Below are 22,404 nucleotides of genomic sequence, written 5' to 3'. Positions count from 1 at the left end.
CCTCTCTAATTATATGCATCTAAACTGCTGACCCTTCCATGCCATTCCTCTGAACACCATCAGCATATTCTTCCAATCCCTGTACTATTTCAGCTACAATATGAGTTAAAACAACATTTTTAGGCTAATCTAAATATGTAGTAACCACCATTTTAAGTATTATTTCTGTTGTCCACAAGTGATTTTAATAGGCTTCTTGGCCGTTTATCAATTAAATGGCACTGCACTATCATCTAAACCAATGGTTTTCCAACTTAACTATGCACTAGAATCAAATACAGAATTTGTCAAAAATGCTGCTCCTTAGCACAGAGATTCAGAATTGGTAGGTCTGGATTAGGGCCAAGGAACCCTGAGTAATTTTGACACAAACAAATTGTGGAAGCAATGGTCCTGATGCTTCCTCCATCCTTTGGAGAAAATCTAAAGTGCCAGCTGTGGTCCTCTTTGAAAATCCATCTGGACCTTTTGTAGAATTTTATTAAGTCATTCTACCCATGCCTGAAGATATTCCCTTAGACTTCACTTCCGTATTTGATCAAAGATGAGTTCTTAATTATTGCATGTTTATCAGATAATATTTGCTTTATTGGTATTTTTAAGATGTTGAAATGTTCTGAGTCTCTAATTCAAAACTTTCCAACTTTGGGATATTGGCGATTTCAGACCAAGTTAAAATTTTCCTCCTGCCAGAATTCTCTGACCTTTAATATATACAACAATGAAAATCTCCAACAGTGATGAGCATAGTTTACAACATTTCCTAAAGTTATTGGACCACAATACCCTTCCTTCACAGAACACCTCTGAACATTTGGAAAATGCTTCCACAACCCGAGCACTCAGGACTTATTTTTCCTTTAGAGGCTGCGTATCCTCCCACAGTCCACACACTATACACCAGAGCAGTTGGGGGAACATTGTAAAATCTCTTTAGTTAGTAGAGTTACTTTTTCCTTGGCATTGAACTGAAAGAAGCAAATACAGACTCCCCATTAGAGAGCACCATGACATGTCCTGTTAACATCTAAAGTATTCCCCTTGCTTCCCCCACACCATCCTCCAGGCTCACAAGTGTCTTATTAATCATCTCTCTGTTAACATTATGTGGGCTGCACAAACACCACAAAGTCAATGAGAAAATATAATATACCTTCTGATCTTTAGGTTGATAACCGATTGAGTAAAAAATCAGTTTGAAGCATAAGTCCAAGAGAGAAACAGAGCTGATCCACAGGTCCATTCTGAGCTCAGACTCCATCTAGTCAACACACTGATTTTATAGACAGGGAAACTGAAGCCTAGAGAGTTTTAAAGACTGAAGAAAAAAAAAAGGTTATTCAACTAATTGATGTGATTGTGAGATCACTCAAAATGAAAGCACGGGGAAGACCAGAGGTCATTAATATTGCAGAACCAGATATACATAAAAAATAAAAATAATTGGTACGGTGGTTGAGGAACATTTACTTAGCTTATTTAATGTTTCATCTTTCTAGTTCCAGGTGTGTTTCAGTTCTACCTTCTGTAGGACACCTTGTCTAGGACATTGGTATCTGAGATGTCTTCAGCCATTTACTTACTTTGCCTTAGACTGGGTCACTTTCCCAGAAGGTCTGTTTCAAACATTTTAGCTTGATTTTTAGTTCCACTGTGAGAGGGAAATAAATTGCTGCTTTGAAGCAAATGCTAAATTTTCTGGAAGAGATGGTAGGAAACCAGATGAATTCACAGGGAAGAAGAATCAGCAGAGACTGAAAGGTGCACAGTAGATGCATGGGGAAGCTAAGACTTGGGCCAGATCCTGAAAGGAGGGGAGGGTTTAAGAAGTCGGTGGAAGGGAAGAGAAAAAGACTTCTTGAACAAAATAATTAGTACTCCCTTCTAAGCCAAGTTAAGAAAGGATGTATGCATTTCTCACTTCTCTAATACATTTCTTTTTTATTATAAGGTTGGCTTTATTTTAGTTTCCATGGAATAATCTCCTCATTATTAGACTTAGAGGGGTTTTTTTCTTTTTAAGAAGTTTTTCTTTATAGTTATAGCCAAGAAATTGTTAGTAGTTTAAACACATCATCAACAGAACTAATAAGAAGTCCAGGTCCACTCTCCAATTGAGTGAGAAGCCAAAGTTCCAATGATATATAATAAGGTCACTAAAATACAGCTGAATGGAAAACAATATGACTAGAAAATACAGGGAAGATAGTATTTTCAACACTGATGTAATTAATAAAATCAAGTAAAACAAACAAAAACCATGACTAGGAGAGGTGACAGTGAGGGGTAAGAGAATCAATATAAATTTTGAAAGTGGACCAAAACATTTGAGATAACAAATATGCCAGCCAAACAATGTTTTTTGTTGTTCTTATCTAAATCATGCTAAAAATAGTGAAAGCTATTTCAGTCATGGGATCATCAAATCTTAGAGGCTGCACTCAGGATCCATTTAGTCAATCCACTAATTTTATAGACAGGGAAATGAGGCCCAGAGAGGTTAGGAGTCTGTAAAAAAGATCACTCAACTAGTTGATTAACTATACAGTCAGTTCTAGAACCCAGGTCCCCCAACCTGAGGCCAGGGTGAATTTTACTATACTACCCTTCCTGTCTATATCCATCCGTACATATTTCCCTTAAAAGATATCTATAGGTGCTCAGGAATTATTTGTATTACACTCATTACCTTTAAATTATGTGAGAGGGAAAACAAGGTTAACACTGAAATGTGATTCTGGGTCTAACATTTGAAAAGAATATTCACAGTCTTTTCCTGCTTTAAGCTCCATCCACCACTCTAGGAAATCGGGAAGGAAGAAGGGACATATGTATTCAAAACCAAATTTTAGCCCCAAAGTTGTAAAAGATAATTTTGCAAGAGAAAAAGCAGTTTCGTACACTCATTAAATCTACATAATTTGTCACCAACCTTTGCATAAATAGTTACCACTGTGCTAAAAGTTTAAGAAAAATCCTAGTTACACTGTTTTCCATTCAGCTGTATTTTAGTGACCTAGAACTAACTTCATTATCTTAATTTAAGGTTTCTAGTTTCTTTGATGTAGAAGTAATTCTTCTATATTCCAGCAGTCCCACTGTCTACAGCGGTGCCAGTGGCCACAGCCATATGCGACATGGTTGTTCTCGCTGCACGGGTGGTTCTACTTCCGTGTAGACTTATAACCAAACTGAGCATTCGGCAGAGTGGTGGCCATGTACCACCATATACCTTGTCCAGCCCTAATGAGGACTTCAGGTCAGGCCCTTGCTTTCTTTAGGACGAATGTCACAATCACGTGGCTTTAGAATGACAAACACATTGGGGAGAAGGCAGATCATCCCCTCCTAATAAATGTCCCTGAGTAATGTAGTTTTTCCCCTTGTGCCTAACACTGTCACCAAATGACCCCATTTTCGTGGCACTGTAATTACAGCCTTTCTCAGAGGATGAGCCAATCTCTTGTCTCTCCCTCTCCTCTGTGATAATCCCACACACCCCTCCAGTCCAGCAGAATCAATGGAAGTTTGCAAACAAAGTGTTCTGATGTCACAAATTTATGAATTCTGTACGTGCCCGGTTCTGAATTCTTGGAATTTTTGTCGAAGGGAGAAATCACTTTTGAAGGGTAGATTGATGCTCCTGAATGTTAGTTAATCTTCTATACAAAATAACAGCATATGAGAAGAGACCTCAGTGAGTGTGATTATCAAAAAAAGCAAAACACCTTCTTCTGCCTTAGCCAGTTTGGCTCAGTGGTTCGAGTGTCGGCCTGTGGACGGAAGGGTCCCGGCCTTGATTCCGGCCAAGGGCACCTACCTCGGTGGCAGGCTGGTCCCTGGCCCTCGTCAGGCTGCATGTGGGAAGCAACCAACTGCTGTGTGTCTCTCACATGGATGTTTCTCTCTCTCTCCCTTCCACTCTCTCTGAAAAGCAATGGAAAAAATATCCTCCGGGGAGGATTAAAAAATAAAATCATCTTCTCACAGTTAAAGAAAACAAAAAGGAGAAAAGATACTTAAGGGGGGGGGGCAGGGGGGGCACAGGGAAGAGCCATTGGACTCACTTAAGTGTTTCTGTCTCCCCCAAAGGAGACATGTAATGGTTTTACATGTTGGTACTCATACTGCGAGGTGTCCCAACATACACTAAATGTCACTAGTGGTTGACAGTAAGACCTATCGTTCCTCTAATCAGTCACACAGTTCTCTTCAAGATAGCATTCATGTGATTGGCATGACACTCGTGTGCACTGGCTGGCTTCGTTTTGTTCCATTATTGCTGACATTTCCTGAGCACTCCTCACGGACCAAACACTGTGCTGGATCCTGGGCCTAATCTGATCAACAGTACAGTGTCTTGCTTTCACAGATGACACTAACTCAGGTCAGCAGTCTCCATGTGGCCTCCTTCCACAGGCTGAAGATAAGAGTGAAGGGCTGGCCTGACCTGTACCCCACAAATTCATCCCTGCTGCTAGAGAAATAGCTCAAAGCCGAGGCGCGGGGCCGGGGCGCGGGCAGCAGTGATTATCAGTTTAAAGGCAGCGCGCTCTGCCAGGCCATAATTGGAGAGGTGATGGGGCAACTCTCACACCCACCTTCTCCCCTGTCTTAGGCCACGTCTCTAATCTGAACTGACGCACTGGGCAAAGATAGAGGAAACCAGCTGTTAGGGATGAGATCATTTAAAAAAAAAAAGTTTCCTTTTATTTCTCTCGGTTTCCCTGGCATCAAAATTCCACATGGGAGTAAAGTGATTTAGAGCAAGTGGACAAACTTTGGATTCAAGCCTTGGCTCTGCCAGGATTAATCATGTAACTTTGGACTCTCTGGGCCTTAGATGCTTATCTATAAAGTTAACTAGTTGTCTGCATACTCTCTGAAGTCCTTTCTAGACCTAAAGTGCTTTGGTGCCATTCGAGTTAGCAGATTTAGCAAATCTACTAATAAAAACAAAGGGTGCCCAGGAAGATTTTAATTTTAGATGAACAATACATAAGCTTTTTAGAACAACTATGTCTCATGTCCTGTATTTCCTCTGGCGACCCTATTCCATGATTTCTCTGCCAACCCGGGATGAAAGCAAACATTCCAGCAGACAGGAAATACCTGTTCTTGAGGGAAAGGTTGTCAACGCTGTGAATAGTCTTACGTAGATTTATATCAGGAAACATGGGCTCTACTGTGTGGCTTGACCTCCCCACTCTGATTAGGCAGAGTGATGGTTACTCTGTTCCACCCTGATCGCACTTTTGAAAGTACATACTCAGTGGTACAGGTAGATCTAGGGTCCCTCTCCTCCCAATGACTACTTAAAGACAAGATTTCTGGATACCACAAAAAGGCAAAGTGGGCAGTTTGAGCTGAAGAAGACAAAGGGAAGAACAACGGGAGAAAAAAAGAAAGAATCCAAGGCTTACCATCAAATAATCACTAACAGATGAGTTTTTAAATGAAGCATAAACTCCAGCTGGGAGCAGAAAATGAAACTGCCCACAGAGATGAAGGCCTGGGAGGGAGAAGGGAGGTCCCAGGAAGGCTAAGCCTATAACCAGAGAGACACACAAAGGCCTGGAAAAGACCCTGTATGTCATGGGTCCATTTTCTCTAACTGATTTTATTCTCTGCTTGGCAGGAAATATGATCAGTTATTACCACCAAAACTCATGGAATGGGCTCATGCACAGGAACAGAACTGGATTCCCCCAAAAGAGAGGAAATAGGTACTAAAAGAGCAGCAACACACACACACACACACACACACACACACACACACACGTTTCTCTACTTTGAGCTGGAATTGTAGAAACTCCATGTATCAATGATGGCTGTTTCACAGTAGTTAGAAATTGTGATGGACTGTTTTGTTTCTTTTAAAAAATTAATTAATGAGGGAAAATGGGTGATTTATTCTTTCATAAAGTCAGTGATTTTATTCTTCTGAATATTTTCAAAATATTTAAAATTCATTTGAACATTTAGATTATGGGGGGAAAGTAATGAGAATGGACTTTTGGGGACTACTGTTACATTGAGAATCTACCATGAGCTGATACTGTACCACATACTTTCACCAACTTCTCAACTAATCCTCACTTACTCTGTAGGGCAGGTGTCACCCCTTCTTATAGGACAAGAAAATTATACCTGCAGCTGAGATAGGTTAAGTGGCTTGGTCAGGGGAGGGTAGTAACTAGCGAATGTACAATTTGAGATTCTAACCCATATTATCTAACTTCAAGCTCAACACTTACTTTTAAAAATGTCTTTATGGTTTTTGTTTTCTTTTAAGGCAAAGAAGCCAACCTGCTAATGCAAAATCTGAACAGGTTGCAAACACCTGAAGAAAAGCTTGATTTTTTATTCAAGAAGTATGCTGAACTGGTAAGATCTTTGACTAACTCTTTCTGTCAGAAAGATTCAAGCTCTTGTTAGGGCTGAGAGAAGGAGGCTGCTGGTTTTTTGGGTACATCTTTACAAACCATGACTGGTTAGCTCAGACAAGCCAAAGCTAGGATTCATAAAAGCAGAATATTTTTAAAGAAAAAAGAAACAGGAAAACTGAGAAATAACAGCAGAAGGGGAAAGAGGATAGTGCTGGAGTATGTGTGTAACTTGGGGGATAGAAGAGAGACTTACAGATAATTGGAAGTTCTTGATATTTAAAGTTCTTTTGGGCTTTGCAATAAAACAGAAACATACTCAACGTAAAGGCAAATTTTCATTCCACTGTGTGCCCAGGTTTTTGGGCGGGTTCCCCTCAGGGAGGCAGAGGGTTGAGTTAATCTCACCCCCTCGGTTTGTGACACATTCTCACTTGGTCTCCATGACTTTTAGTTAGGTAGTTAAGCTAGTTAGTTAGGTATTCATTGATTGATTCTCTCTGCTCTACATTCTCCTACCCTCCCCCACATGGCAAAGTGTCTGATGTGGACTATAATGTGCCCAGTTCTAGGTCCCCCCACTCAGCCTCCCTCTCAGTGGGTCAGGGCTGCTGGGAGGAGGGGAAGCCGTCAGACAAGCCACGGGGTGCGCTGTTTCCTCACCAGTACTCCTACAATGGGCAAGGTGGGGAAAAGGGGGCGTTCCGTGAACCCAGCAAAGCTGGTTTCAGTGAAGCCTCGCAATCACCTGCAGAAGAGTGTGACATCAGAGGTCTGTGTCCTACCCCGGAGCGTGCGAGGCCCACAGCCGAGAGGCGGCACCCTCTCGAGTAAAGCAAGGCAATGTGCTTCTCTCTCGTTTCTGCTTCTATTCTTTAAAAAACTATTTAAGTTGCTTATTTCTTTTAGAGAAGTGGTGGCAGAATGAAACTATGTCCAGACACACACACAGCAGAACAATCCCTGCAGGCAGCAGGCTGCCCTGCTCCCGCGGGCAGGTTCTCCAGGCGGCCTAAGCTGCTGCGAGGCAGGGCCTCTGAAGCCCGGGGCTGACTTCTCTCTTCTTAATTATGACTTTTGGTTTGGGGTTTTAAAAAGAGGGCCTCCAGAAATGAATACGCTCCAGGCCCACAAACCCTCATGGCTGATGGGGTGGAATTTAAGAAGTGGGCTGCTCTCCTCCTTTTCACTCTCACTTCAGTCCTGTCACCCCTGTGTGTTGGGTCCTTTCTTTCATTGATCTTCGCACCCTGTCACGCTGAACCGTCTCTGCAGTAGACCCACAAAAATTCAGAAATCCTGAGTGACTGGCTGACTGCCTAACTCTGCCAACAATACTTCCTCATTATTTCTTCATTATATAACCCACATCATTATAATATAAGAAAAATGCGGAGCCCTGGCCAGCTTGCTCAGTGGTTAGAGCACTGGCCTGTGGACTGAAGGGTCCTGGGTTCCATTCTGGCCAAGGGCATGTACCTCAGCCGCAGACTCGATCCCGGGCCCCAGTCGGGGCGCATGCGGGAGGCAACCACTCGATGTCTCTCTCACATCGATGCTTCTCTCCTCCCCCACTTCAACTCTCTCTAAAAAGCAATGGAAAAAATATCCTCAGGGGAGGACTAAAAATAAAGGAAAAAAGAAAAAGAAAGAAAAATGCTGAATACACAATTCAACTAAAAATATCTTTAATCCCATAATCAAAAACACAACCTTTGATTTATCCACCTTTCTATCCAGTTATGCTCTCTATGCAGATACCTTTCATTATAATTACCATCATGGGGTACACATAGTTACACAGTTGACCCTAGAACAACACGGGGGTTAGGGCGCCAACCCTCTGCACAGTTAAAAATATGAGTATAACTTTTGACTCCCCAAAAACTTAATTGATAATACTGCTGACCAGAAGCCTTACCGATACCAAACAATTAGCACGCATTTTGTTATGTTATATACATTACATACTGTATTCTTATAGCAATATAAGCTAGAGAAAAGACAATGTTATTAAAAAAAATCATAAGGGCAAGAAAAATACAATTCCCTGGCCTGGTAGCTCAGTTGGTTAGAGCATCATCCAGCTACACCAAGGTTGCAGGTTCAATCCCCAGTCAGGGCACATACAAGAAGCAACCAATGAATGCAAAAATAAGAACAACAAATCGATGTTTCTCTCTCAAATCAATAAAAAATACATTTACAGTACTATACATATTTATTGAAAAAAATCCAGTACTGCATTAGTGGACCCACGCAATTCAAACCTGTGTTGTTCAAGGGTCAAGTGTGATTTGGAATCTGGTATTTTGGCTCATATGACAAATATAAACTATAGTTTATAGCCTTCAAATTAAACTTTGTAAAAGCATTGTCATTTCCACTAAGTGGTATATCTACTGGTTCCTTAATTTGGAGGCACTTAAAAGTCCTCCCACTGTTTGCTGCAGTGAACATCATCCTGCATTTGATGGTTCCTGCTCTCTCTTTTTTTATGATACTAGGAAAAAGTTCCAGAATTGGGATTACTAAGTCAAACAATATGAATGCCTTTTGTTTTTGTGTGTTTATGACCATATTTATTGCTTTCCAAAAGAATGGCAGAAATTTATAAATCAAGTATCAGGGTATAAATTTTATTGCAACTTATTTAATAGCTGGTAATCATCTATGAATAATTTTTAATCAGCTGGTAACCATCTATGAATAATTTCAATGCCATAAAATAAGATGTCAAAAATAATATTTTTCAAAAAAATATGGCTCCCATTCTCATCTGCCCAGCCTGCTCTTCTCAATATGCCCCGCATTGCTTCCCCTTTGCCCCTTCAGTGTACCCATTCATACCAAGGCCATTCCCGTTTAGTTTCTAGCACCACGCTCCACCCCTGGCTGGACGGGGTGGCACTCTAGGCTCGCGCAGGAAGCCAGTCATGCTAGTGCAGCCCCACAGTGGGACACTGGCGAAGAGCCACTTCTCCACTCTGTCCAAGATTTTCTTCATAAGCCGGGGCTGCTCACCCTGGTCTCAGGGAACTCCCGGCACCTACTCGCCACCCAGCCAAGCAGTCATCCTCCAGAGGTCATTTTTCCAGGGACCCTCCTCAAATGAAGCCTTACTTCCTATACTGTGGTGTTTGTATCATGTCTGATAAACTTTAAAACCCCAAAGATCAGTCTAGAAGAAATAAATAAATAAAAATTGACACCCCCCCAAACCATTACATTTCCTTTTCAGAAAGAAAAATTATGAGAAATTTTAATCTTTTACTTGGAGACTAAAACCTATTTCCCTGCTCACTGATCTGAATATTAATATAGAAAGTGTTTGAAATGTAAGTGTTAGCATGGAATAAATCATCAAATTCAAAGCTGTGCATGGAACTGCCACTCCAGCTCGCACACCCCTACAGATGGAACTGTGTACTATTACCTACTGTGGTATTCATTAATAAATAAGGATAAGCTCTTTAATAAATAAGAACACCTCGTCACCTAATTAAGAAATGAGCTAGGAAAAATGATTTTTGCAAATTTCCTCAATTTTAATGTAGTTATAACAACATTGCCAGTACTATTCTGATTTAGTTCTTTGCACTAATTTTACTTTTTAAATTTAATAACACAAAAGAGAACAAGAGAACTTGCAGATAAAATCCTACATGCCTATTATAATTGTGCAGAACTGGGTCTAAGTGCATTAAAATCACAAGGTTAGCATCTGACTGCAGATGACTCAGCTGCAATATGCTTGTTTTCATTTATCAAGAACCTTCATATGCATGCACACAAGTCTGAAGTAATTATACAAACTATGCCACACTGTAAAATAAAAAATTATCAGAGAGTTAAGGGCTATTATCTAGAGCAAAGCAAGACAGACCCAGCTAGATTTCAGATATGTATGATCCTGCGTAAACTACGACATGAAATTGTTGATGAGCAAGCACAGATTATCTCTTCCAACTTATGAAACACATGTACCTTATCCTCCTGACGCTCAGATAAATCACATAGGGAAGCGTTCCCCCAAAAGGGCAGTTTTACCCACCATGGGACAATAGGCAATATCTGTCTGGAGATATTTTGGAAGTCACAATTGGGGGGGGGTGGGGGAGGAGGTGCTACCAGCATCTAGCATGGAGGGGTCAGGAATGCTGCTAAATAGCCCTCAATGCACAGGACAGCCCACACAACAGAAAATTATCTGGCCCAAATGTCAATAGTGCTAAGGCTGAGAACCCCTGACATGTGCTTTAATCTTCAAAAGGTAAAGTCTAAACCGTAAAGGCAATAACAAAAATAACATATAAATTTCAAGAAAGGACAACAGGTCATTTCAAGTCTAAACATAAATATGAGGAATTTCACCCCTATCTAATAAACATGTACAAAATGAAAGGACCTCACACATCCTATGAACAGGAGGTGGGCATGAAAAATATATAATATCATTGATTTTCCAATTGAATATCAAGAAGGACATCAATTTTAATCAATATTTATAGTAATATGAGCCTTGTTTTTCCTGCTACTAATTCTCACTAATAATTAAAAATTGCCTGTAAGTATGAAGATAGAATATCATCTATGAATATCCCCAGCTTAATGTGGCAAGAGTTTGTCATGAACATTTCAGTGTGGCAGGAGTAAAATAATTTGTGAACTGAAGAAAGTGTGACAGTCCTGTTCATCTAGCTCAGAGAGAATAAATGCTTCTTCAAGATACAGTAACAGACATATCAGGACTCCTGTCGTGTGCGTATCCATTTGCCTCAGGCTCTGTGAGGCACCAGGGACACCTAGGTGCTGAAGCACAGAGGGGCTTCCCAGGACCTTTCCCCTTCATTAGCCAACAGGGACATTATTATGACAAGTACATGCCTGGCTTAACCACCATTCAGGTGATGAGACTGAGTCCAGCAGAGGACATGGCTCTGGACTGAGGGCTGCACTTGCGTGTGGTCACACTGACTGTCAGTCTGAGATCCACGCTCTGAGAGGATGCTAATCTCTGGTGGCTTCTGAAGGTTGATCCCCAAAGGGCCCCAACCCAATGAGAATTCCATAAAAATGTTGCCAAATTTGCCCTGGCCGGGTGGGTCAGTCAGTTGGAGCGTCATCCCGTGCACCAAAATGTTGCTGGTTCGATCCCCCATCGGGGCACGTAGGGGAGGCAACCTATTGATGATTCTCTCTCTCTTTCTCCCTTCCTCTCTCTCTAAAATCAATAAAAAATCTATCTGTGGGTGAGGATTTAAAAAAATGTTGCCAAATTTAGAAAATAAAAATACAGAATACCCAGTAGCTTTTCATTTCAGGTAAACAAACAACAAATTTATTTAGTAAAAGTACGTCCATGCAATACTTTGGATACACCTTTACTAAAAAAGTATTCCTTATTTATTTGAAATTTAAATTTAACTGGTCCTACGTTCTATCTGGCAACCCTACACCAGAACTTGAGCGTCCTGAGATGGAAAGTCCAGGGGTACATTGGTTCCACTTTCCCCGCGATCCCTGATCTTAGTTACGGCTGCAGGAGGAGGGTGAGAAGAGGCCCCACCTGTGCTCAGCAGAAGTGACTGTCATGACTTATTTGGCGTAAGCGCTAAGGGAGTGCGGGAGGGCAGAGAGCAGGGCACGGCGCACATACTCGTCACTGATGCTGTTAAGTTGTGCAGTGGCTATTTGTGAAACTTTGGTGACAGTTCGTCAATGCTTAGTCCAGGGGTACTTTCTCTTCTCCCCCTTTCTCACAGCCCAAAGATTTCATCTTCCATTTTTTCCCTTTCCTACTTTTTATTTTATTATTATTAGTAGTAGTAGTAGTATATCTTTATTGATTTCAGAGAGAGGAAAGGAGAGGGAGAGATAGAAACATCAATGATGAGAGAGTCATTGATCGGCTGCCTCCTGCACGCCCCCACTGGGGATCGAGCCCGCAACCCAGGCACGTGCCCTGACCAGGAATCGAACCCCGAGTGCCTGGATCCTAGGTCGACGCTCAACCGCTGAGCCACGCCCGGCAGGGCCTTTTCCTACTTTTTAAAATAGTTGCTATACGCTTATTTTGATAAAGAATGTTGAAAACTAAAGGTAAACCAAGCAGACACACTGTTGACCACTGCCCCAGTGCAAGGCATTAATTATTAAGACTTCTGGCAGTTTAGATTCTGAGACATGCTTTTCTAACATTGACTGGAATCATTAGAGAGACACAAGAAAGGAAAGCTATTTCTAGACCATGAAAAAGAAGGTAAAAGTAAAAAGAGATCAATAATAATAGTGATGATAAGGAGAAACCTATAAACGTTATACCGTGAAAACCATACCTGCAAGTACTGCAAAGGTAACATTGGTGAGATCCATTGATTCCAGAGGGACAGTGATAATAGCAAAGAAAATATTTCCAAACAGCCACAGAGTGATCTTTAGGCATTTCCGCTTTTGCTCGTTTTTTATCAACTAAAAAGAGATTCTTGCCATTTTCTTTCACATTCGCATGCCCCTGTCTAGCTGGATGAACATCGCACTGAGCAAAAGACATTAAAGCTCCTACAAAAGAAACAGGTGCAAATCCAAAAAGAAAAAGACCAGTTACAAAGTGAACACAGCAGAGCTATCCTCGCTCGAAGCAAACTGGAGAGTCTGTGTCGGGAGCTGCAGAGACACAACAAGACACTGAAGGTATGTGTCACCAGGGCCCCGCGTAACACACCCTCTTGCATGCCTCAAAGACACAGGCCTCTGCTACTCATGGAAAAAGCATGAGGCTCAGAATCAGGGAGACTTGGGTTCAAATACTAGCCCTGCCACTTGCTCCCTTGTGACCTTCAATACATTATTTTACCTCCCCAGGCCTGTTTCCTCTTCCATAAAATGGGAGTTGTCGCAACTTCACCGTGTGGTTGGGGAAAAATTAAATGAGGGTACATATGTGCAGTGCCCACAAGGTACCTGACACAGAACAGGCCCATAGTAAAATGCGTGCCTTCGTTCTACTCTTTAAAATATAAACTTGTAAAAATGCAACATTTTGATATGATAATGAAATCTGCATGACATGAATTAGATTGACACAAAGCTAATTGACATGGTAAAGCAAAATTGAAAGCCATTTAAAAACACTGAAACTCTTCAGACTTAATTATTCAATCTAAAAATAATAGACTGACCACTTCATCCAGTCTGCATGGGTTTCATTCATTACAGCGTAAGCCTTTAGCAGTGTGGTCATTTTGATTACACACAGACACTAGCTCCATTCAATGAAGCAAGATGCAGGGCTCTCCAAGATAATGCTGTATACATCCACAACCCCCTTTCCAGCTGAAGATCCTAAAGCTTTTGACAAACAAGAATTAGACGCCAATATTCCTGGGAGTTATTATTACATATGTTTAAAAAGCAATACTTAAAGAAACAGAGAACTTAAGATCATTGCCGAGTTTGTACCATGAAGTTAGGGGGATGGAAAAACAGAAGGGGATAATGTCTCCTCGTATTCAAAAATTGTACTTTCATATCTGGGAAATGGGAGACCAGTGTCATGAACTCTAATTCTCAGAACATGAGTTGTAGGAGATGGGCTTCTGGCATCTCTTCAATCACTGCTCTCAGGACAATCAAAACTGAGATTAGATGGGAGCCTGGGAAGGGGAGCATCCTCTTCAAGTCAAGATATGTGTTCAAGTAATAGAGCTCTGTGTTTTCATAAATCTCCTGGCTTTGGGTAGTGCTCTACAGTAAGGTGATAAATCTAATATAGTGGGAAGACTTATCAACAAAGAGATGTAAAGAGTGAAATCATGTGCATGGCCTGTTTGGGTGGCATCCAAAGACAGAATGATGGAAGTGGCAGGGGACCCTGTGGGAACACCCACACACCCTCAATAATGGCCTCCAGTTATGGACAATGAAATTTACCATCATTATTATGCCAGGACTTGTGCTAAATGCTATACATATGTTATCTTCTTTAATCTTCACAGCAAACTTTTGAAAGTTAACATCTCCATTTTATTGAAATAAAGGAGACTCAGCAACTTAAATTAGTTGGCCAAGGTCATGCATATTTCAAGTGGCAAAATCAGGACTAAAATTTAAATATATTTCTTAATTTCCCTTCTGATTTTTTCTTTGATCCATGGATTATTTAGAAGTGTTAATTTTTATAGCCTATCATATATGGTCTATCTTGATGAACATGCTATATGCACTTGGAAAAAATGTCTGTTCAGCTGTTAGGTGTATGCTGCATAAGTAACAATTAATTCTAGATCATTTATATACATACTGAATTTTTGTCTAGTTGTTTTATTAATTTTTGTGTCTATTTCGTCTAATTATGTCAATTTTTGCTTTATGTATTTTGAAGTACGAATATAATGTGTATACATAGTTATGATTATGTCTCCTTGATGACTGTTTTATCACTATGATCACTATTACTTCAGTAATAATCTTTATCCTGTTTACATTATATGCTATCAATATTGCCACTCAAGTTTTATTTACTATTATTGTTTGCATGGTATATCTCTTTCCATCCACTTATTTTCAACCTGGGTCTTTATGTTTAAAGTGCATCTATTATAGACAGTATATAGTTGGACTTTGTTTCTTTTAATTCTTATAATATCTGCCATTTAATTAGCATACTAATTCATTAACATATAATGTAATTATTGGAATGGTTCGCTATGCATCTATCATTTTATTATTTATTCACTACTTGTCACCTCTGGTTCTTTTCCTGCTTTCCTTAGGGTTATTTGAATATTTTTTAATTCCTTTTTAATTTATATCTTGGATTTTTAATTATACCTCTTTGCATTTTTAGTGGTTTCTCTGATTCCAATACACATTCTTAACTTTTCAGTCTACCTACAGTTCATTCTGTATTGTCTCATATAATATGTAGAAACAATGCAACTAAATAGGTCCATTTACTGCCCCCACCTTTAAGCTGTAGTTGTTATAAGTATTAAATTTACATATATTTATAAAGCCCGTGAGGCAATTTTATAATTTTTACTTTGAGCATTACATATAAATATATATATATTTCTTTAAAAATTTAAAACAAACTTTTTTTAAATTTACCTTTCTGGTGCTTTTCATTCCTTCTAAAGCTTTACATTTCTGTCTGGTGTCATTCTCTTAAGCATGAAAAACTTTCTTTAGTATTTCTTATAAGACAGGTCTGCTAGGAATCAGTTCTCTTGTTTTTTATCTATAAAATGTCTTTATTTTGCTTTTATTATTGAAGGCTATATTCATTAGGTATAGAATTCTGGGTTGACAAGTTTTCTTTTCTTTTCTTTTTTTATCTCAGCCTTTTATACATTCTGTATTCTGGCCTCCCTAATTTAATAATGGAATAAACAATAATTTGAATTGTCTGCCTGCATGTAATATGTCATTTACCTCTGGATGCTTTTAAGGTTCTGCTATTGATCTTTGGCATTTAGAATGTTGAATACTTTATGCCAAGTGTGGATTTCTTCATATTTATCCTACTTGGAATTTGCTGAGCTTCTTGTACCTCTAATTCACATCTTTCACCAAATTTGGGAGAGTTTCAGCCATTATTTCTTCAAATGGTTTTTGTTTTGTTTTGTTTTGTTTTTGCCCCTTTGTCTCTCTCCTTTCCTTCTAAGATCCTAATTCCATGTGTGTTAGACTTCGTGATATTGCCCCACAGATTCTCAAGTCTTTCTTCATGTTTTTCACCAATCCTTTTTCTCTTTTCTCTTCAGATTAGATCATTTATATTGGTCTATCTTTATATTCTCTGACTCTTATCTCTCTAATGTCTATTCTGCACTGTCTACCCAGTGATATTTAAATTTCATATTTTGCAACTTTTAAGTTCAGACTTTCCATTTGCTTCTTTCTTATAGATAATATTTCTCTCCTGAGATTTCCTATTTCTTCATTCATTGAGATAATATCTCCCTTTCTATCAATGAGCATAGTTATAATACCTGTTTTAAAACTCAAGTCTGAAGATCCCACATCTGGGCTATTATGGAATAGTCCTCTTCTGATTACTTTTTCTTTTGAGAATGGGTCACATTTTCTTGGTTCTTCTAAGTCATTATAGATTACATCCTGGATGTTGTGGCTGTTATGTTGTGGAGAATATGGTTTCTAGTACACTCCTTGGAGGACGTTGAATTTTTTTTAAGTAGGCAATTAAGTTGGTTAGAGTCAAACTACAAATTCTCTCTTTTGGGCAGCAACTCAAATCTCAGTTCATTTATTTATTTATTTTTGGTTTGAGTCTACCATGCATATTTGTGGTTTAGGGTCATTCAAAGATTTGGGCAGAGCTTAATTCAAAGAACTGATGGCTCTCTCACTCTGGCTGTCTCCTTCCTAGGAATCTCCTCTCACCTTCCAGTAGCTATCACTGTCCAGAACTCTGTACTCTTATTCTTCAGACCAGAAAGACAGTAGGTATTCTATGGGAGTTTTACCCAGTCCATATTGCTGCCAATTGCAGTCTTCCCTCAAGCTAAAAGCTGTATAAATGGAAACTTACAATGTACCATTCCATTTTTACAGATGTAAACTTCCCTCCAGAATCTGCCTGATTTTGTTTACTCTCCAGTGTCATAAGATGGTTATTTCTTACACTTTGTCCAGAGTTTATAGTTGTTATCTGTAGAAGAGTCAGCATGGTATAAGCTTCCTTGGCCATACTAGTGAAACAGCCTAAGTATGCCTAAATTGAAAATGCTAGAAGCTTGGAAAGATAGAGAAAGAGAAAGCATAGCAGGCTCTTTCCACCACCATAAAATGTAGTATTCATTATTCCTTATTAAAATTGATTCTTCAGTGAGTTAAAAACTCTACAAAACCTCACAATTTAAAATAATTTAGAAAAAGACCAGTGAAAGTCTGAAACATGGACTTCTTTCAACAAAATACTACATATATTCAAAGCAATAAATCTGAACCTCAAATTATACCGGAAAAGAACTACCCTATAAGGAAAGGGTAAGTGTCTCAGGTAGCATTATTTTAGTAAAGGAATAAGGACGATTTGTTATAACAAAATTTCACAGAATTTTAATGTGGAAAGGACTATAGAAACCATCTAGTTCAAGCTACTTGCATGTCTATATATAAATTAACAATTCATTGATACATTAAATAAACATATATTGAACACCTATGGATCACATGCCAGGCATAGCACCAGTTCTAAGATAGACAATGAGGATTGCAGAGTTTATTTTCTTAAGTATTCAGACTTTGTCCCTCTATCTTCTTTGCATTAATTTTCACTTTTAATAATGTGCTTGATAAAGAACATTTTATCTCAGACACCATTCAAGTGATTGCACTTTCCTTATCAATTGACTCAAATTTTCTAAGATTGTGCTAGATTTATTTTTCTCTTATTAAAAAAGAATTCAATGTAAAATGCAAGATGGCATTTTGTGGGCTAGGAATGGGTGACGCGGTGGTCTGATGGGTGTCTAATGCCCTCATAGCATCCATACCTTCTTTCAGTATCCAGTCGCCAGTGAAAAACTGAGATTTCCTGAGGAGCATGGGATGCTTCTTCCTCTAACTTATCCGTTCATGGAACTGTTATAAATGCAAATGTCATTCAGATCATGGTCTGCAATGCTATGACCAGGAACTTGTTGACTTCGAAGCTAATTAGGAACAATGAAGAAATAACCACTACCACATGTGTATTCAATTGTTCTTAACAAATGGCCATAATCATTTCTAGTGAAATATGTATAGTAAGTGTTAGCATACAAAGTTCAAGGAAATAAGATCTCTGATACTTAATTTCTCCAGATTAGGAAATGTAGCTATTTTCTACAATATCCCTAAGATACTGTCACTCGAGAAATGTTTATACCATGAATAAATTATGATTCTGATATCAGGAGTCATATTAAAGTTAGAAATGATATTAAAATTGTAAAGGAAAGAGGACACCTAATGATAAAATAAAATATTTTCAGAGCATATATTCTCAGCATCAATTTTTATGTTGATCTCAGCATCAATTTTTATGTTGATCACATTATTCTATCATAATAAAGATATGCACAATTACTTCTGTTTAAATCATTTCTTTTTTTAATCTTGGTACATAATTTGATCACCATAGTAGGCAGCTAAATACAGTATAATTTTACTTGCCAGCAATGAAGCAAGCTTTCATAATAATAATTAATCAGAACTGAAAGGAATCCTAAAACGTCAGTATCACTTGTCAGCAATGTCTCTATCTTTGATATGATGGAGCAAGATTAAACTCTTTTATTCTAAAAGAATGAGCGCAATAATCACAAAGCAAACAAGTCTCAATATAGATATGGGGGAAATGTGGGTACATTGTTAATAGTTAGCAAGGAAGGGAAAGTTTTGATTTAAGAGAAAAGGGAACAGAAATAACACAAAAGTTAATTTCCAATTCTTGAATGTTAACAAAGCGGAAGAGGGGAAATTAGATGTTTCATTTCAGAGTTAAAGAAGATTTGAAACTTAATATTGCTTTCAGATTCAAAATTTACATTGAACGTTTCAATTACCCTATGTGACACGTGGGATGACGATTCTTCTTCAGAAATAAAATATCCAGCATATTTTCTAAGATTTCCTTGTACATTTTTTTATTGCTGTCATTGATCTCTAGCTATCTTAGTTTCTTTTTCAAGCTTTTTGATGCAAGTTTTTTCTTACCAAGGAAAAGTTTATATTATGATCACTTATATTTATAAAACTTGGGTAATACAATTATGTGGTTCACATCCCATAATTTGTATAGAGGAATATAAGATCCACTCTTCTTTCTGTGCCAGCCAGCGGAACGCATGATCTCTCGTCTATCAGTAAAACAGAGTGGCCTTTTTCCCCAGGCCACAGCCAAGAGATCAAACCCGAGCAGCTGCATGTTTGTTAGAAATCGCTGCAGTTCATTCACTCTACAGGAGACCCGTCATCTTTAAAACAAGTCTATTCATCACCAGCTATCAAATTCAAGACTCTGGCTGCACCTGCTCTGAGTGACCGTGTATTCACCGCTGAAACCTTTGCTCATAAGTTTATTTTGGGGCTGAGCAACATAGCTCTAGAGAAATGAAAAAAAACCATCTGCTTCCCCTGCACATGAATCTCCTTTCATTGACCGAACCCTGAACCCTATATACCCAGGGTACATGTAAACCAGTATAACGAAAGATTTTGCTTTTTATACACAGGAGGAAACCCTTCAACGGGCACGGGAGGAAGAAGAGAAAAGAAAGGAGATCACAAATCATTTCCAGAGCACCCTGACGGATATCCAGGCCCAGATTGAGCAGCAGAGTGAGCGAAATATGAAGCTGTGTCAGGAGAACACAGAGCTCGCAGAGAAACTGAAAAGCATCATTGACCAGTATGAGCTCAGAGAGGAGGTAAGAACCACATCAAACAACTTAGAAGCGCTGGATACAGAGCCTGATCTGGGTTGTGAAGGTGGGGAAGGTGGTTAATAAGAAAGTTATGGCCAGCCTTCTCAATTGATTACTATTTAGGATTGAATTTCTTCTACCAGCCAAATAAAAGCAGATGGGATTGTGAAATACCTGGCTGAAAGTCATATGGAATTTCTTCAAAACTGGAGTCACTGCAAAGCAAAGGCAATAAATAGAAAGTAGTAGGCTGTGAGCACAGATATCCTCAGCCTTTTTAAAACTCCCTCTGCAGAGCCAAGAAATATCACACACACTCCCTCTTAAGAATCACCATGTCAATAAGGATCTGTATTCTATATGCCCCACAAGTCAATACTAGTATTAATAATGTAATAATTATAATCATCATCATGGTATGATCTATTTAGAGCTTAGTTTTGGCCATATGCTAAGAACTATACGTACAATATGTCATTTAATTGTCTCAACTGTCTTATGCACTAGATAATAACATATTTTCCACATTTTATAGATGGGAAGCAAAGGCTATGAGATTAAATCACCCACAGTCACAAAAGCCAAAAGAGTTTTGCTTGAATAGTTTACCTTAAAGGGGCTATCAGGAGCTTCCATAACTCCACAATTATATTTTAATATTGAATATGTTTGTAAGACTCCTGAAGTCCCATCAGGATTTTGATCTACCGTATTTCTTTTCTCATCCCACCCAAATTTTAAATCTGTTTGAAAACATAATCTGTATGTAACATAATTTATTCAGAGTGGTTCTGTTGCCAACATGCTAAGGAAATAGCTGAGCCAATGGCAGGTTAGGTAGCACCACTTAGGTAAATCAAGAAACTCTCCATAATAAGCCAAAATGCCATGAGACAATTTCATCTTGTTAGGAAGATCAACCCTGCTCCAGAGTGGAGGCAAGGGCAAAGGGAAGGAACTAAAAGAAAATAGCCATACTCTTCAGAAAGATCTCAGATGGGAATGGCCTGGTAGCCTAGATGTATATTTCTGTGGCTGGTTCTAAGTAAAACCCAAGGATAGAATTCCACATGTCCTCTTGCCAATGGGACCTCCTAATGACCAAGAAACTCTCCATGCTGGGGTAGATTTGGAAGCTGCTCTTGATCAAGCTAGCAGAGAGGTGAAAAGGTGTGGAGTGGCACAGTAGCACATTTGCATGTCAACTCATGCGATCCTTGGCCTGTCTTGCCCACCAGAGCAACAGACTTGAAGGTAGGGGGCTCCTGCCTAGTCCCTGATCAGGGCCACATGCTGGTCCCCCAGAACTTCCTCACAACCCTTGAAGCAAGAACAGGAGGATATGGAAGAGAATTCACCGTGATAAACTATGTTAATGTTGTGCTTAAAAGTGGTTTTATATTCATAGAAAAAGCCAAAATACTGAGTGATAGTGCTGTTATGATACACATCACTGTCTGGGCTGCCTGGCGTAATACTAGCATTGTATCTAATAGTTACCAAATTTAGAAAAATAATGTTAGGACTTTTGGAATTATAATTGCTGAATTCTGGCACCTCCACCTTTGCCACCACATTTGCTTATGCAAAATACAGGGGACTTCACCAGTTTATGGCTCTTCTACAAAGCCATAAGTGATGCCAACGCATTTATTCCCCTCTTTTTTAAATTCTTAAAACCTGGAGAATGTGTGTTTATACGGTTACTCTTTTATTTTACATTTTTCAGCACCGATAATAAGTCAAGTTTGATGTGTGCACTTTGTTTTTTCCTTAGCATCTGGACAAAATATTTAAACACAGAGAACTGCAGCAGAAGCTGGTGGATGCAAAACTCGAGCAGGCGCAAGAAATGATGAAGGAAGCAGAGGAGCGACACAAACGCGAAAAAGAATATGTACTTATCATCTGAGTCAGTGTGCTTGTGTGGTCTGCCTGGGGGTCAGAGAACCCCGGGGAAAGTTGTTTTTGAGAGTGATCACAGAGCCGTAGGCTGATAGAGAAAGAGCCTGAGCTCCCTGGAAACTAAACTGGCCAACCCAGCAGGAGGCACTGTACCTAAACTACTTTCTGCATAAAATAGTCAGGCATCCATTCAACAAATCTTTTCCCAGTACCCGTCATATACAAAGCATCCTGGGTCCTGGGGTAGAGTGGTGAGCAAAATGGAAAAGGTCATGACCCTCATGGAGACTAGAGTCTAACTGGAAAGAGACAAGCAATTAACAAGCAAACAAGGAAGGTTAATTTCAGATAATAAGTGCTACTAGGGAAATAAGGAGGGACTGAGAAGGCAGAAGGAGGAGGCCTCCTTTAGACTGGGTGACCAGGAAGGCCTCCCGCAGGAGAGACGGCTTGAGCTGAGCCGACCCGATGAGAAGGATGTCTCCAGCACCAGTGACTGTAGCAATGACAAAGACTCTGATGCTGGAACCAATGCGGCAGGGGTAAGGTAGCAAGAACACGCTGACCCAGCGGGAGAAAGTTTCAAAATGAAGTTGGAGAGGGAATCAGGGGCCGCGTTATATAGCTTTGTAGGCTTGGAAAGTAGTTTGGATTTTATTCTAAAAATAATGGGGAAG

General features: G+C 39.3%; 1 protein-coding gene across 1 annotated transcript in view; it reads left to right on the top strand.

Annotated features, from left to right (window-relative positions):
• Window positions 1-22,404, top strand: part of TXLNB (taxilin beta) — a 42,297-nt gene that overhangs the window by 5,410 nt on the left and 14,483 nt on the right. Inside the window, exons 3-6 of the mRNA XM_016204879.2 lie at window positions 6,296-6,387; window positions 12,909-13,079; window positions 19,631-19,825; window positions 21,600-21,719. Coding sequence (XP_016060365.2) covers window positions 6,296-6,387; window positions 12,909-13,079; window positions 19,631-19,825; window positions 21,600-21,719 — 578 coding nt within the window. The remainder of the gene's footprint in view (window positions 1-6,295; window positions 6,388-12,908; window positions 13,080-19,630; window positions 19,826-21,599; window positions 21,720-22,404) is intronic.

The sequence above is a fragment of the Miniopterus natalensis genome, chromosome 5 (genome assembly GCF_054644295.1).
Source record: "Miniopterus natalensis isolate mMinNat1 chromosome 5, mMinNat1.hap1, whole genome shotgun sequence".
NCBI lineage: Eukaryota > Metazoa > Chordata > Mammalia > Chiroptera > Miniopteridae > Miniopterus > Miniopterus natalensis.
The sequence above is the reverse complement of the archived record's forward strand: the minus strand, read 5'-3'. Positions and strand labels throughout refer to the sequence as shown.